The 17,440-nt window shown below is 37.8% G+C and overlaps 1 protein-coding gene across 1 annotated transcript in view; it reads left to right on the top strand.

Annotated features, from left to right (window-relative positions):
- Nucleotides 1-17,440, top strand: part of otog (otogelin) — a 58,139-nt gene that overhangs the window by 14,774 nt on the left and 25,925 nt on the right. The window contains exons 17-27 of the mRNA XM_006804468.3: nucleotides 799-845; nucleotides 3,007-3,172; nucleotides 12,683-12,790; nucleotides 13,447-13,585; nucleotides 13,815-13,949; nucleotides 14,100-14,246; nucleotides 14,728-14,847; nucleotides 15,069-15,185; nucleotides 15,333-15,489; nucleotides 16,069-16,095; nucleotides 16,424-16,594. Coding sequence (XP_006804531.3) covers nucleotides 799-845; nucleotides 3,007-3,172; nucleotides 12,683-12,790; nucleotides 13,447-13,585; nucleotides 13,815-13,949; nucleotides 14,100-14,246; nucleotides 14,728-14,847; nucleotides 15,069-15,185; nucleotides 15,333-15,489; nucleotides 16,069-16,095; nucleotides 16,424-16,594 — 1,334 coding nt within the window. The remainder of the gene's footprint in view (nucleotides 1-798; nucleotides 846-3,006; nucleotides 3,173-12,682; nucleotides 12,791-13,446; nucleotides 13,586-13,814; nucleotides 13,950-14,099; nucleotides 14,247-14,727; nucleotides 14,848-15,068; nucleotides 15,186-15,332; nucleotides 15,490-16,068; nucleotides 16,096-16,423; nucleotides 16,595-17,440) is intronic.

Below are 17,440 nucleotides of genomic sequence, written 5' to 3'. Positions count from 1 at the left end.
GAGTCTAAAGTTTCTGGTTTGCTGTGGTTCAGATTTCCTATTTTTTTCTCAATAAAAAGGCTCCATAGTGATATAAAGCTCTACCTCCTGTCAGTCACGACCACATAAAAGGAAAATCTGTGTAAGAAAAGTTTATATTTTTCTAGAGATATTCTTTTCAATCAAGTGTTTCAAGTCAAATGTTTGAATGAACAAAAGACTCCAGAAAATTAAAAAAATTTCAAATAGAAAAAAGTTGCTTTGTTTAATTCAAATTGTTACTTTAAGTTAGGCCAAGAGCTTATTAGGTTCTTCCCTGCATATTAAAAATATTACGTTTTAGAGTTCCACAAAAAACAAAAAACAAAACAGGAACATTTCTTTCCTGTTGGAAATGATGTTGGATTTCTTGCAAGTTCTGTCCAGAGATCCAACATCAGGAGACTTTCAAGTAATGTAACACAGGCTGTTTGTTTAAATTGTATAGGGACCAGCTGTAATCAGCAACCTTTTTGGTGAAACAATACAATGTGTGGAAGAAAGCTAATATAATTTCCACCTTGAGAAAGACTGAATCACCTGGGGAGTATAAATCTGTTCTTTAAATTTCTAATTTGGTGAAACTCATATTAGGGAAATTACCAAAAATGAACAAAGTCAATGTAAGAGGACAAATAAAAGAAACTACATCCATTGCAGTATATTGACATTATCACCAAAGTACCAAACGTGTATTTAATTTTAAATATGTGAAAATTCTATGAATTTTCTGCAGTTGCCATCATTAAGGTGAGTAATGTCTCTCTGTGCCTCCTGCAGGCTCTGCCTGAATGGTAGACTGGTGTCCCAAACACAAACAGGCACTGGTGAGTCCATTTGATTTTGTTTATCCGATCTTTTTTTTAATCTTAAGGCAAAAACAAGAATTGAATAATAGAAGTTGAAGAGGAGTTTAGAGCTCAGAGTTCAGAAAGATATTGAGACAAGATCTGGATGGTAGGGAAGAGTTATAGATGACTGGAAGGGTATAGCTGAAGTCGGAAACTACCAAGAAGGCATTTGTCCTTTGGACAAAGAAATGAGAACAAGGAGACTTGGTGGTAGAATGAGGAAGTACAAGACAGTGATAAAAGGAAAAGGTTAGCAAAGAAAAGTGGGATAGTCAGGGAGATGAAGAAAGTAAAGAAGTAAGTTTGGGAGGCTGGGTGAACAGCAAAGAGAGAAGAGGGAAAGGAAAGTGTTTATAATAAGTTGTACATGAGGCTGTAAAACAAGGAAGGACAAAATGACTTGCATTGATTAGGTAGGGAGGGAGACTGAGTTGGAAAGTATGTGCAGCAGGTTAGTATGATTCAGGATAGATATGGAAATGTACTAACAAGTGAAGAGAGCGTGTTAAGAAGATAGAGGAAGTATTTTGAGTTTATGAATGTAGAAAATGAGAGAGAGAACAGATGGAGGAATGTTAATGAATCAGGAAGTGCAGAGGATTAGTAAGGAGGAAGTGAGGGCAGGTATGAAGAGGATGGAGAGTGAAAAGACAATTGGCCAATGTGACATGTCTGTGGAATAATGAAGATATATAGGAGAGAAGGCAGTGGACTTTTTAACCAGATTGTTTAATACAGTCTTGGAAAGTCAGAGGATACCTGGGCAATGGAGAAAAAGTGTACTGGTACCAGTTTTAAAGAACAAGAGTGATGTGCAGATCTGTAGTAACTACAAAGTGACAAAGGGGATGAACCTTACCGTGTATATGTTGAAGCTCGGTCAAGAAGAGAGGTGATGATCAGTGAGAAGCAATATGGCTTCATGCCAGGAAAGATCACTGCAGATGTGATGTTTGCTTTGTTATTGGAGAGTATAGAGAAGGTCAGAAGAAGTTGTACTGTGTCTTTGTGGATCTTTCTTATAGTCAAGAGAAGAAGAAGTATGTGAGGATAGTGCAGGACATTTAAAAGGACAGTGAGACAATGTGAGGTATGCAGTGGTGGGTTCATGGTGGGGGTGGTATTACAAATTGTGATGGAGGTCAGATAGAAGTGTCTGTGGATGATATTTGCAGCTAATATGTTGATCTGTAGTGAGAGTAAGAAGCAGTTGAAAGAGTCTGGATAGGTGGAGGTATGCTCTGTGAAGAAGAGGAATGAAAGTTAGTAGAAGGAAGACAGAATATATTTGTGAAGGGAGACAGGAGGAAAGATGGACATGCAAGGAGAAGCAATAATGAAGTTGGATGAGTTTGAATACCTGGGGTGAACCATCCAAAGCAACAGACATAAGAAAAGTAAAGAATGTTCGAGTGTGGTGGAGTGGGTCTAGATGAGTGTCAGGCTGATTTGTGATAGAAGGATCGCAGCTAGAGTAAAAGTTTACAACATGGTATATGTTTACAACAAGAGAAAGTTTACAACATGGTAGTGAGACCTGCTATAATGTACGGCTTGGAGATAGTGGGACTGACAAAAAGATCGGAAGCTGAGCTGGATGTAGCAGAGCTGAAGATGTTGAGTTTTTTTGAGACCAAGATGGACAGGATTAGTCATGAATATATAAGAGGGACAGCTCAGGTTGAACAGTTTGGAGACAAAGTTAGAGAGGCAGGGCTGAGATGGTTTGGACATGTGCAGACGAATTATAGAGAAGATATACAGATGTAGTGAAGGAGCACATGCAGAGGGTGGGTGTGACAAAGGAGGATGCTAGGGATATAATGAGATGGAGGCAGGTGACTGACTGTGATACCCCCTAAAGGAAGTAGCCAAAAGAAAAAAAGTCAGTGGATATATGTTTGTGTCATATCAACTTTCATACTCTGAGTATTGTGAGAAATTACAGTCCTAAGAAAATGTGAAAAAGTGCCTTTTTTGATAGTGAAGATTAATAATGCATGAGCTAAAACATTGATGTGTTTATGTTGTTCAGCATTCATACCTAACAAACTCCTTATTCACTCTTCTTCACTGTCAGTTTAAAACTGACAGTGAAAAATCTACAAAAAATCTGTGATGTCATTTTTACTTACAGACAGATTGTGTCCAGAAGGTCAGATCTACCAGAACTGTTCAGAAGGGGAGGATGGCCTCCTGCCGGGAAGGGGTGTGTCCTGTGAGCGCACCTGTGAGTCTTACCTGCTCAACCTCACCTGCTCATCACACGAGCCCTGTCTGGCTGGATGTGTCTGCCCGCCTGGGTGAGTGACAGCTAGTACAAATGTATTCTGTCCATTGGTGAATAGGTATACATAGAAGGTAATGGCTGCTTTATAATGTAAAAAAACTCCTTCTGATTGGACAGTACTGCACTTTTAAAATCCATTTTATTTTAATTTGATTGTAATTCTTCATTTCGCAATTTTAAACAAAAGCTACTCTCGTTGTTATGGAATCCAAATTTAAAAAGGGAAAAGGAGAAAAATAGAGAATTGAATATGAAAAATAGAAAAGGTATCTGGAAAAATTTATTTGCTTTCATTTAGTTGACTCTCTGTGATGTGTGATCTGTAGCAACAAACTAGTAAATAACAGAATTCAAAATAGAAAGATCAAACTGATTATTCACACTTCTCCACTCGTAATAACCCTGAGATTCTTGTGCACGCATTGGTCTTTAGTCACAGTGCAGAGTGGAAGTATGGTCAGACTAAAGATGGAGACTGAATGTAACAATTTAACATTTTTGTTTCATATCAGGGTAAAAAAATGAGGTAAAACAAAGGGTTCCAAACTCCTGCTTAAGTGGTACAGAATCTTGAAAAGTTCACACATAGCAGACTGTAGTTATCCTAGTTAACTGTTTGGTATCAGGTTGACTGAGCAAAGGAACAAGATGTTTTTCTTGAGCAGTAAAGGTCAAGAAATGAGTGTTTCACTTAACGAAATCTTATGCTGTTAGTGTACCTGACTGAAGCTGATGTCACAGAGTTGATTAAACTTTCTTAAAATGTCACAGAAGCCTGAAATAGTCTTCCAGCCCCCTCCTTCCCATACCTGGTGATGCTGCTTGTGCGATACATGTAGTCAGCACTTCGTTGTAACCATTTGTTTCCCAACATAAAGTAATAAGCAGACGTAGCTGTTCATTTTGTGTGGACAGTTTGAGATAAACCTAGCCCAGTTGTTCTGTTAACCTGACTCATCTTCTGGTTGAACTTGCTAATTCCCTGCTGGCTTCTAATATACATGAATTTTCCTGGTTTTTAATTCCTTTTTTTTTTTTGGGGGGGGGGGAAGAAACTGCCTTGCTTTATCTACTGGTCAGACCAGTAAAATGTATAAGTTGGAATGAAGTTTTTTTGAGAAGATTTTTACATTTATAGATTTAAAGATATAAGCTTTGTGGAAGTGTCTGTTGATGTGACATAAGGAAAAGTGCAGATTTTCTGTGGCAGACAGTGGACGTGATTCCAACAGATGAGGTGAACAGACATTATGGGTAGAATACAGTCATCTGATCCCTTTAATCCTCTCTGGCTGTCAGCCTGAAAGGGGGGTTAAGTGGTTTCATTCTGTGACATCAACCACGAGTCATCCTGATTACAGTACGCACAGGCAAAGGTTAGTTTAAGGATGTCGTATCTTATGACATATTTGCATAGATTATATAGTTGATTGATGAGAGCGCTACACCTGCAAACAGAAGGATTATATTTTTCGATTTTAGAACTGTCAAAAATACACAATCTTTGTTTTTCATGTAAAAGCAGAAGAGCTGAATAAGTATACAAAAGAACAATGAAACAGTGTAGCGCTAAAATGGTAACTCTTAAAAGACAATCAAAGATTCTATCTGTGAACCTCAAATCATGTATTTATGAAGGATTTCCATTAACAAATAAAACTGACCTTGTTAGGCTTTCTGACAATTTGGCCCCAGCTTTAATTTGAGAAAAAATAAAACCTATCGCTTAAGGTGATTTGGAAAACTATCTGACCAATGAAAGTCTTACATTTGGAAAACATAGACACCACTGAAATGAGAGACCATCTGGTTTGTTGCCAATATAGAGATCAAACACCAACATCCTTGTATAGAGGGATGCTTTTGTAAACATTGGCTCGAGTCACTTGTAAATCTGTGAAGGCACCATTAACGGTGAATGCTATATAGTTCTGGACTAACATGTACTACAAAAGATCATCAGCAAGACAATGCTGAACAAATAAACTTATTAATATTGTACATATCACGTCAGCATCGATGATCAGGCTCCAAACTGACCGGTCTCAATTCATTTTTGTCACCCATTCAAACAACTCACTAAACCCACATGACCCCAAAATATATCAAAGTAGCTGATGTTTGACCGTTAAGCATCTTGTTTGTATCCACCACCATTATACACACCACTGCAAAACCATTAAAAATATAATTCAAACAACTACTAATTGTCTAAATGTGTTTTTAAATAATCTGAAGTACTACTGTACTGTGCTATGTGTATTTATATAGTCAAAAAAATGCTAAAACAAGACCAAGGTTAGATTTTTCTTACAAGATGAATTATATGAAAAATATAAATAAAAACTTTACATTCAAGACTTATTTTGGCGGAATTACATTGAGTACTAACGGTAACATTAACACTGAAACGGAGCGACCGTGGTTCAGGGGCTTGGGAATCTCATCTTGTAACCGGAAGGTTGCCGGTTCGATCCCCAGCCCTGTCTGTTTTGGTCGTTGTGTCCTTGGGCAAGACACTTCACCTACTGGTGATGGCCAGAGGGGCCAATGGCGCGATATGGCAGCTTCTGTCAGTCTGCCCCAGGGTAGCTGTGGCTACAAATGTGGCTTACCTCCACCAGTGTGTGAATAAATAGTGGAATTGTAAAGCGCTTTGAGGGTCTCGAAAAGAGCTATATAAGTGCAATCCATTATTATTATTATTAAAACATATCTGCTGTCTCTCCAAGAAAATAACCCTAATGTATGTCAGTGAAGACTGCCATTAGCTTAAATTCTTAGTGGTTAAACTGGTGAAAATTAAAGCATAGTCTTTCTGTAAATCTCATTTTGAAGCATAAATGGCAGAAATAATAGAAGCCTTAAGTTTTACTGAACAATTAGACTAATTTAAAAAAAGAGGAAACAATCAAAAGTTCTCACAAACGTATTTTTTTATTCAATAAAAGGGCAGATCCATCCCAGAGTATATTGCTATCTAGTTAACTAATATCCATCGTTTCTGTGTCTTATTTGTTTTTCCATATTTTTTACCCTCAGTGCCTACCCACCCTTGTTCCTGTCAGGTTAGATGATTAGATTTAAAATTTAAATGTAAAATTATGACATTATACTTGACCTGAATGCATATCCCTTGGTTCACTGGATAAAAAGGGGATCTGTTCTTTAGTTAATCGTTGCCATGGTGAATCTTAGTATTGAAGCTCTGTTGAGGATTGCTTTCTTTCTCTACAAACACATTCAATTCAGGGTCAACATACTCAGAGTTGATTGAACTTACTTTGATCATCCTACTTTCTTAAAGAGGAAACTGAGAGTTGCTGATCTCAGAGTAAATCAGCTCGGAGTTTGTGGTTAGACTCAGAGTTTGTTGAACCGACTTCCTGGAATTTGGCCTTGCATTGAAGCTCCCCTTGGTTACTTTAGCTCCGTTCTATAAATAGCACCAGTCTGGGTTTTCTGCCTGTTACTCAGAGCACTATCTCAGCAAACCTACTGAAATATAGTGATACGGTGAAAAGGTCGGAGAGGGGCAAAAATGGTCATCTGAACCCTGAGTCACCTTTGCTGACCTCACTGGTGTGATTCAGATGTTCCTGTTCACTACATGGAGCAAACTGACCTTTTGGGTGTCAACAACATCATAACCTCTAAATCTGTCGTCCAGTTGTAGCTCAGGTGTTTAAAAAGTCACTGAAACCTGAGTTAAAAAATATGGCACAAAGAAATCTCATTCAGCCCTTCTGCTTCTTGATGACAGATGTATTAGTGTAGTGATAGTGAGACAGTTTTAAAGTTCACTGGGAACCTTAAAACTGTATGATCTCTGTATGAGATCAGCCTGGAGTCATATTCTGCTACATAGAAGCCTGTTTGTTTTTCTGCTAATCAAGGGTTGTTTTTACAGAAGAAACCTTTATTATGATTCTTATTTTAAAGATTTATAGAGTTCACGAATCAGTGATGTTAACATGACTCACCACACCCTCCCCCAAAAATTCTAAATAAGTTTAAAAAGCAAAATTTAACTACCTTAATATTGTATTTTGGTAGCATTAATGTTAGCAAACATTAAATTTCGTCTTAGCTAGCTAGCATTGTGTTTGCATTAGCAGGTATTCAAAATAATTCATTCAGTATTGATATTTAAGTTGTCGAGGGTTAGGGTTACGAGCTTACTGGCAAAATACTCCGTACTGTTAATATCAATGTCATTGCTCTATCACATTTGTGTGATAAATACAAAATATGCAATTTTATTTCCTAATTCACATTTACAACATACTTTGTGGCTGTTCACTTTGAAAAGTGCTGCTTTCATGCCTTTCGTCCACCTGTAATTTTTCTTTCAGGGCAATGCATGATGGTCTACAGTACTGGGGGTTGTCTTTCTAGTCTTTCACATTTCATCACCAGAATGAATGATAGCAGCTTATTAGCAGCTTCGTTACAGATGCAATCAAGAAATGTGGCTTGTCAGAAATACTTAATCGACCAGTCTGCTATTAAATGGTAAAATGGTAAATGGCCTGTATTTATATAGCGCTTTACTAGTCCCTAAGGACCCCAAAGCGCTTTACATATCCAGTCATCCACCCATTCACACACACATTCACACACTGGTATTAGCTATTAGCAGACTGCTAGCTGACACAAGCATAATGTGGGCTTTGTTTCCGGACCTGTTTATTTCTGTTAATTGAACAATATCTCAAGGCTAAGTTCTCTGGTGAAATTAAGCCATCTTTGGTACAGTAGAATTAATAGGATGAGTAATAGTAATAGCTTTTTTTCAATTGTGAACATTGAGCATTTGGGAATTTTTGTGCACAACCTTTTTATGAGACACTGTGGGATTCAGTGAATACACTGTATATTATGTAAATATTCAAATTCACTATGCATTTGGACAGCAATACTAATACCAATAGTGTAAAGGATGAATCTGATGAATAGTTTTTTGCCCAGTGAAAGCATCAAAACAGGAGCTGTTTTGAGGAAAACATCAGGATTCAGTTCAAAACTTACCCCTGTCTGTTTATTGACTAATCTTTGTTAGCATTACTCAGCAGTTAGTTTATCTACCTTCTCAGATTCTCTTGTCTCTGACCTGAAAGGGCTGAGATGCATTGGCATTTCTTTGCACCGTTTTCAAACAACTTAGTTCTTGAGTATTTTATAGGATGACGTTGGTATTTACTATGCTTTTACAACTGTCTGAGCTAACAGCACGATGAGGTTTGTATAAATACTTTTAAAAAAATAAAATGTCACATGCAATAAAAAAAATCACAAATCGTTATATAGAGAGTATTTAAAAATATAAAACAGTTGAAACTGGTACATACCAAATTTATTGCAGCTTATTTTCTATATAAATTGTGAATTTGAGGACAAATAAAAAACACATCTTCCATAACCCTAACCCCCAGACCTGAGATGTAGCTTTTACTTTTAATTAATTCTTCAAACCCTAGTGTCATATTTACATCTTGGACATTGAAATAATAACCTTTATAAGATTTATGATTTCAATGATATTAACTATATCTCCACAGCTTTAGTTGTGTTTACTAAAGCAGTCAACAAATGATAAGCAGCTTCTTCTTCTTCTTATATTAACTCTACACTTAAATGACTATCAAAATACAAAAACCCTTTCTAAACTCAGAGTCAACTGCAAGGTATTCATCTGAAGTGGGACTTTAAAACCTCTAATGGGAAATGATTAGCTGAGGTGCAGACAGATGAATCCATTGTGTCTGCATTCACAATGGCACACTTTGTTTATGATCAAAATGTAGACCATTCATTCATTCCTTCTGTGTCAATTAGTCCAGCTGAACTCATATGAACCTGGACTTTCAGGTGCAAAACAGAAACATGCAGCCTGCTGGAATTTGGTTTTGGTTACAGGTTTTGTTTTAGTTTAGACTCATGAGATGATTCAGTGTGTTGTAAGCAAAAACAAGTTTAGGTGATAAAGATGATATACCTTGTCAGGTCTGCTGCCTTTTGAAAGAGCTAGTGTCTAGGATAAGTGGGGAACATCTGGTTAAAAAATATTATTATTTACTTGCAAAATGTAAAAATGTAGTCATATACATAATCGTCATTAAGTATATCCTCCTCATCCCAGACTTTGCACTAAGACGCCCCAGTACTGAAAAAATTAAGCAATTTGTAGCAGAAATTATTTTATGCATTTTATTAACTGTGAAATGGTCATCATGTCAGCATGTTGTGATCTGTGTGTGATAGATCACACACACAGGGTGGCTGTGGCTCAGGTGGTAGAGCAAATCAGCTACTAATTGGAAGGTTGGTGGTTTGATCCTTGGCTTCTCCAGTCTGCATGCCAAATATCCTTGGGCAAGATACTAACCCCAAGTTGCCCTCCGATGCGTTCATCGGAGTATGACTGTGTGTGAATGCACTTTAGTTTGCACTTGCGTTTAGAAGTGCTTGTGTGAATGAGGCATGTTGTATACAGCGTTTTGAGTACTCCGGGAGAGTAACATCAGTCAGTTAGAAAGAAAAACATCAGTCTTTCCTTAAATTATTTTCTGCCCCAAATAAACGGATCAATTCACCTGCTAATCTTGTGAATGTAATTCACGATTGCAAATGTCATTAATAATCTAGGCCAAAGGCTGCATACCGTCAGGGATAATTTTCAGCCTGTTGTCTCTACTTGGTGTGCAACACTTGGGAGTACACTCAATGCGAGGCAGACTGCAGTCGAGCCTTTGCGCTGTTTGACTCATCTGTCATCATGTTTTTCAACTACTTATTCCTCAGTCCATTTTACATCATGCGAAAGAATGAAATTCAAAATGAGGACTGTGTTTATGAGAATTTATTCATAATGTGCTCATAGGTCAGAACAATAAATGATTTTCATATCTTTGATCAGAGAAATTGATACAGCAGTTTGGCTGCCAGATAAAGGAAGCTGTTAGCACCGTTTTATCTGTGGTGTAACTCTACTCAGATGAACCTGAGGTTTGTGGCGAGACCATTCAGTATGTCACGGCAGCCTCGCCAGTGGATATAGCTCAACCATGGATATTACAAGATACTTATCAGCTTCGTCTTGCAGAGACGAAAGCAAATGGATGGTTGCAGACAAAGACTGTTTCTTTCTCTATCTCTGAGAATCCTAATTGTCTGGTTTTCTCATGTAGCTAACATGAGTGTTACAGTCCACAGTCGCCCACCCCTGAAATTTGTTCTGGGTTCCTGGCATCTCTCTGCTCTGGAAGCAGACCTGCTTTGGCTCTACCTCTGTTATTCTCTTGGCAAAATGACAACGCTATAACTTGATAGCATGCCTTTAGGTCACTGTTCTTCAATAGTTAAAAAACACTGCTTTCAGAGAGATTGGATTATTTAGATGCAGAATTTTGAATTGAATTGAATCTTTATTTTGAACATGTTTAAATAGTATAACAACAACAACAACAACAGAGAAAAAGAGACAAGCAAACAAAACAAAAGGAAAACAAAGCAATAATAATTATAAATAACTTAAATATAAATATAAGTTGCACCCACACACACATATACACATCCCTAGTGTGAAAATAGTGGGTGAGACACCCGATCAAAACCCTACCTCCTCCCTGTACTTTGCAAAAAACATATTTTTGAACTGAGTCATGCTGATTGCTTCAGTTCTTCACTTAGTCTATTCCACAGCTTCACTCCACACATAGAGATGTAAAAACTTGTTAATTTTGTACAGATACAGGGATGTTTTAAATTAAATTCAACATGATCATTTGCAAATGATTTGCCTATTTAGATTTCAGGAGAGATAACCCTCCTCAATGAGTGTTTTACAAATTAAATCATACTCTCTGGTAGGGGCAGAGCTGCTTGTGCATCATGTTCATTTGGTAGTAAACGGTAAACGGTCTTTGATTTTTAATTAACGTCTGGCTGGCAGTGGGTGTTTGGTTAGGGTCAGGGAACGTTAGTAAGTAAACGGATATGTGTCGGCTGTTATAGATACTGTATTTGGTGTAATTATTGGACAATTATTTGTCCGTCAACTTAAAATGAACATAAAATCATGTTAATGGGATTTAAAAATGCATAGTCTTACATCGGTTAGGTTCCTCAAGTGGTGATTGTTGGTTTGTACTTTCATGTTACTCTGTAAATAGCTGACAGAAACTGTCTCATAATCACCATTTAGCAACATAAACCTGAGGCTACAACCCCACACACCAACACAAATCCTTAATGAGGACACACATCTCTAAAATCTTTCTCATAGTAGAATACAACGCTGACTGCACAAAGCAAAAAAAAAAAAAAAAACAGCACAAGTGAGCGATCGCCACAATGACTCTACTTTAGAAAGATGAACAGGTAGAAAGGGAGGCTGCAGCCTCACTCCTCATCTGCTTGTTACCTGTTGAAGTTAGGGGTCTGCATACTCAGTTTGGTATTCACTCAGCTTCCACTCTGGGTTCTTAAACCCAGCTTAGTCTTGGCAAGCACCTGCCAAGACTAAGCTAGTCTTGGCAGGTGCTTGCAAAGAACCAAAGTTGTGTTAGCAGCACAATGCGGTTGTTTCTGTCTTGGATGCAGTTTTCCACATTACCATTTATCTCATCATTTTGTGCAATAAGAATAAATTCTACTTGGTGTGCAACACTTGGGAGTACACTCAATGCAAGGCAGACTGCAGTCAAGCCATTGCGCTGTTGTTTAAATTCTTATCTTATCCGTAAATATCATGGTAATTTTAGACTTCTAATGATTATCTGTTTGATGATCATGGCACAATATATCACAGCATACATCTTTAAAAAACAAGACCTGGGTACAGAAGTTTGAATTTACTTTGGAAATTTCTCTAATCCACACAGGGTCAAAAGTATACATACTTTTTGATGCTGTGTTTGTGATCATTATCCTGTGTTATGACTCAGTTTTAGCAAATTTTAAGCTGTTGGAAAGATGGTTTTACATTTAAATAAACTGCTTCACATTTAAACATGTCAGATACATTTTCAATGGCAGTGGTGATGAAGGCCAAAGCACTGCACCACAGTAATTCAAGATGCTTTCAAGATGTCATGTGCTACTGTTTTTATGGAGACTTTGTATTAAAAAGGATATAGATTCACACTAGTTTTGTTGTAAAATCTTAACATCTTTATACTCTGTCTTGGTGTTTTGAATAAGAATAAGCTTAGCAAGGGGCAGGTGCGACTAAGAATGACTTGTTAATCACACAATGAAGCATACCCACATTTAGTCTCCTTGTTGACTCTAATGAATATGTTTATAACATAAAGATATGTGTGCAGAGAGATGAGTAGAGTGCTTGACAACCAAGTCCTTTTGATCCCTGCTGGCTATTAGAAAAAAACATGTTGATTTAAGGCACTTTAACACCGGCTTTACTTTTCAGCCCCAGCATACAGAATTCATTGGTCTCAATTCTACCTAAACTCAGTGCTTTAAAAGTGTTTTTCCTTTAACAGTTGGGTGTTTCCCACAGGCTGCTGAAACATGGAGATGAGTGCTTTGAGCCCGCTGCATGCCCCTGTCTGTGGAAAGGAAAAGAGTATTACCCTGGCGACAGAGTCTCTTCGCCCTGCTACCAGTGGTATGTTTCCACAGATTCAGTGTTTATAGAAAATTTTGTTCATTAAAATTGAAAATCTTCCTTTCATGTTACATTTCTTCACATATCATATTTCCCATCTCTCTTTAGGCAATCATTCATTTTGTCACGCTTTACAAATTTGGTCTTGGCCTCGCCAACAATAGCTGTCAAAATTAATATGATCATCAAGCAAACAATTTCTAGTACCATCGCCAATTTTTCAAAGTCAGATTTAGCCTGAAAGCTCAGAATCCCGAGGTTGTCAGAGCATCGAAAGTGGCCACCTGATATCTATAATTCTCTGCTATCACAGCACAGAAAAAGGCCTTGAAAACAGAGCGGGCCCTTGTATGACTCTTTGATTCTCTGCTTCAGACTGTTCATCGCTAGTGAAAGGAAACACTCTCCCAGTGATCTCAGTCATTCTCCCATCCTTCCATTTCTTCTTCAAGCCTCAGCCAGGGAAGAAGATGTAGATGACAGCCTAATAGTGCAATGAGCTGCAGTTCAGCCTTTGACAATTCACCGGTCACTTTTCTGCCTTCTGTAAACCTGAGGCTCTCAACAAAAGGAGGCCATTAGATGTGAAAAAAATGTCCTCTAACTAAGTGGGAACAAGTTGATGCCGAATCACTGAGGCATTGCTGTCTTTGTAGTGTTTGCCAGCATGGGACGTTCCAGTGTGTATTTCAGCCGTGTCCATCGTTGTGCACGGCTTACGGTGATCGCCACTACAGGACGTTTGATGGGCTGTTATTTGACTACGTTGGAGCATGTAAAGTTTATCTTGTAAAGGTATGTGACAAAAAGATTATTATAGCCACTATAGTCCTAGCATGAGCATGTGATATATTTTTTGGTCCATAACAGTGGACCCCCCCCCTTACACACACACACACACATGCACACACACACAAACCTGCTTTACTCTGTAATAATAAACACTAAGCTTACTGTTACACTGAGATTTCTAAGCTATAAAGACATTTACTGTTACAGCAGCTGTGTTTTCTCACCTCCACAGAGCAGTGCTGATATAATGCTCAGTGTCACAGCTGAGAACATCGACTGTTTTGACAGTGGAATCATCTGCAGGAAGTCCCTGCTGATCAATGTTGGAAGATCCTTTGTTGCTTTTGATGATGACACTGGGAAGCCAGTAAGAGTCACTTTTAAAGCAATTTCTACTTCTAGCGCAGAGTGATGTGCTGCACAGTGTCTTTGTGTGTCATCTTTGTTTCTTCTGAATAAGATTTAAGGATTTTTCAGTGATTAGCTGCCATCTAACTACAGTCACTCATTTATGCAGAATCCATCCAGTGTGATTGACAGGAAGCAGATGATGTTCATCTGGCCAGCTGGGTACTTCACAGTGATTCATTTCCCAGAGGAAGACGTCACAGTCCTCTGGGACCGAAAGACTACAGTGCATGTCCAGGTTGGACCTCGCTGGCAGGTAAGATGCTGGTTCAGTGTTTTGTTTTTTGCAGATCTTCAGCTGATCTTCAATATAAGGTGACTCCACAAATGATACCTAATAAACTGATGTTATACCAGTTTGATATTTTAGGATTTTTCTGGTTCCTAATTGAGCTGAGTACCTCTGAGTTATCTGCAGCCATGATGGGAATCACTTGTAGTTTAGCTGATTATTTTTGTGAAAGGTCGGACGGTATGTTGCTATGAATCGTGGCACGTCCTTTCCTTTCACAAAGGAACATACAGCGAATCATCTCAGAAGCACTGAAGAACAACAGATTTTTTTTTCAATCGGACTGTTGAACACACCACTCTCAGAGCAGCATCAGACAGGCAGTTCTGTGTTACTGTCAGTCACAAATTTTTAGAGGCTATGATATAAAGTAAAATGTAATATCATGACGGTATTAACAACATATGAGCTAACAGGCTAAAAAGAGGCGATGTGATGTGTTCAGGGGAAGCTGAGCGGACTGTGTGGGAACTTTGACTTGAAGACAGTGAATGAGATGCGAACGCCTGACAACATCGACTCCCCAACACCACAGGAGTTTGGAAACAGCTGGACTGCAACAGAGGTGAGCAAAACATCACCTGTATGTTCATCATGCTCTGATGATCTAATGAAGGCGATTAACTGTGAAATTAACATTTCACTTGGACAATAACTTGCAAGCCTATTCATCACAACTTCAGTTTATTTGAAAACTGAAATAGTGATTCATTTATAGTGAAATTTCTCTTTCTCATTTGACATAAATGTTTCTTTTTATCTCCCTGTGTATGTGTGCGTCTTTAGTGTGTAAACAGTCCAGATATCAGACATCCCTGCACTCTCAGTCCACTCAGAGAACCTTTTGCAAAACGACAATGTGCTGTTCTGCTCAGTGAGATCTTCCAAGCCTGCCACCCAGTGGTGAGTAACAAAACATCTCTGCCCTGGGCTTTTTACAAGTACTACAGACTTTTTATTTTTTTAAATAAGGGGTAAAATTCTACTTGCTATTAATTAATCTATTTGTAATAAATTTGTAAAAATAATATTTCTTATATTTGCCCTTAGGTGGATGTCACCTGGTTTTACATGAACTGTCTAGCAGACACATGTGCCTGCAGTCGAGGAGGCGACTGCGAGTGTTTCTGCACCAGTGTGGCGGCGTACGCCCAGCGTTGCTGCCACCAGGGTGTACCTGTGGACTGGCGTTCTCCTTCTCTATGCCGTGAGTCAGTCAGACCACAGGGAGTAAAATTCCCATCTAGTGTTTCTTGCTAACGTTTGCAGATTTTATTTGTTAAAGCATTCCTTTTTCAACATTTTAATGTAGACATTGTATGTTTAATTAATTACAGAGGAATAACTGAGCTTCAATAGCTTATCTGGAAAAAAACATAAAAACTAAAAAAAATGATGTTATAATTGTAGTTACATCGTTATCAGTTAAACTGCTATTGGTTGAAAAGCGGTTGTTGAAAAGCAAATTATTATTAATAGTTGTCATAATTAATTATATAAAAATTCTTCTCAACAGTAAAATTAGATAATTTATGTAAATGTCAAGATGGAAACTATAAAAGGGAAGAACTTGATGCAAGTTTAAACTATGTTGTGGGGAATTTTAAATGACCATATATTGATATTGATCTTAAAATCCTATACTGGTTAGGCTCTAATAAAAATTAATATCTACTTTTCGTGCTTATAAAGTACCTTTCAGTACTACTTTCATAGTATTTATATCATTATTGATAGTAGTAGTACTCATCCTGTTATTAATAAGAGTCTCTTTGTTTCCCTGCAGCATACGATTGTGAATTCTACAACAAAGGTATAACAATCCACACACACACACACACACACACACACACACACACACACACACACACACACACACACACACACACTTATGTATAGAGAGAGAGAGAGAGAGAGAGATATTTCTATATATAAATGATATGCCCTGCACTTTATACGAAGAAGTATAAATGTATTATTATAATGCAATAATATGCAATGCAACATTGATTATCTTTAATGAAAGGACCACTCACAGTCAAGTATTATGCAGTGATAGAACAGCAGTTTTTAGGCTGTTGGAGGAATTATGAGTTCAAAGAGGTAAAATCCTACAATAAAGTGTGGATGCCTGTCTGCAGTTCTGGGTAAAGGTCCCTTCAGGCTCTTTACCTTCAGGGATCGGACGACACTGTTGGCAGCCAGCAAATCCAGTGGCTTTGTGTTCCTGCAGCGTGGCAACATCAGCGACACCCCTGACATCATCTCGCTGTTCATGATGACACCTGGCCTCAGCAGAGCGCGACCACACGGTGAATGAATTTGTTTAAAATGAAAAGGTTTACTTTGTATACAGAGAGAGATTCATTTCATTGCAGGCAAAATAATAACTGCTCAAAAAACTGATTTAGTTGATTTCTTAAAAGAAGAACACAAACCACATCTTGTGTAGAATTTTTTTTCTTCTATTTCAAATGATGATGTCAGCATTTTAATTACAACTGTTGACAATAATTATGACTTCCAAGAGGAAGGAAGTTTCTTGTGTTTTTATATTTAGTGAGTGTGGGAAACTGGTTAGTTCAGAGGCTTTATAGTTTTATTTTACACTCGTTTCTTTTCAGTGTAGAAAACAGTCTGTGTCTGCTTTACTAGTGTAGGGTTTGGTGGTATCAGTGCATGAAAGAGATCTTCTGTAGTGGGTTTGGGAAAGTTTGATCGTTGTGTAGATACCACAGTGGTATATTTTTCTGTCAGCAGAATACAGCAGGCTCCTAAATGAAAGAGACGCAGGTATGCTGGTTGAAAGCCAGTAGGAAGCTGTTTAAACAGGGGAGCTCTGATGTTAAATTCACAACTAAAAAAAATTAGTTTCTTTGGCCAAATCTGTAATGTCTGGTTTCTCAACTCTGACTCTTTACCTTCTGGTGACTGGACAAGGAGTTTCTTTTTTCTTGGAAGAAAAAAAAACAACAAGAAGGAAAAAGACGTAAGAATGCAAACTTTAATATCTATTCTGTAAGTGTGGTAGACTCTATGTATATATTCAGCTATCAATTCCAAAACACAAAGCTTAGCAATCAAGCTGAAAATACAGCAGCGATATTGTAAAGTTTTAGCAAATAATTGTTAGCCCAATGTTTTCTCTTCTTTTAGCT

Source organism: Neolamprologus brichardi, chromosome 1 (genome assembly GCF_056152115.1).
Source record: "Neolamprologus brichardi isolate AB-2024 chromosome 1, ASM5615211v1, whole genome shotgun sequence".
NCBI lineage: Eukaryota > Metazoa > Chordata > Actinopteri > Cichliformes > Cichlidae > Neolamprologus > Neolamprologus brichardi.
This window is presented reverse-complemented; position numbering and strand designations above follow the sequence as displayed.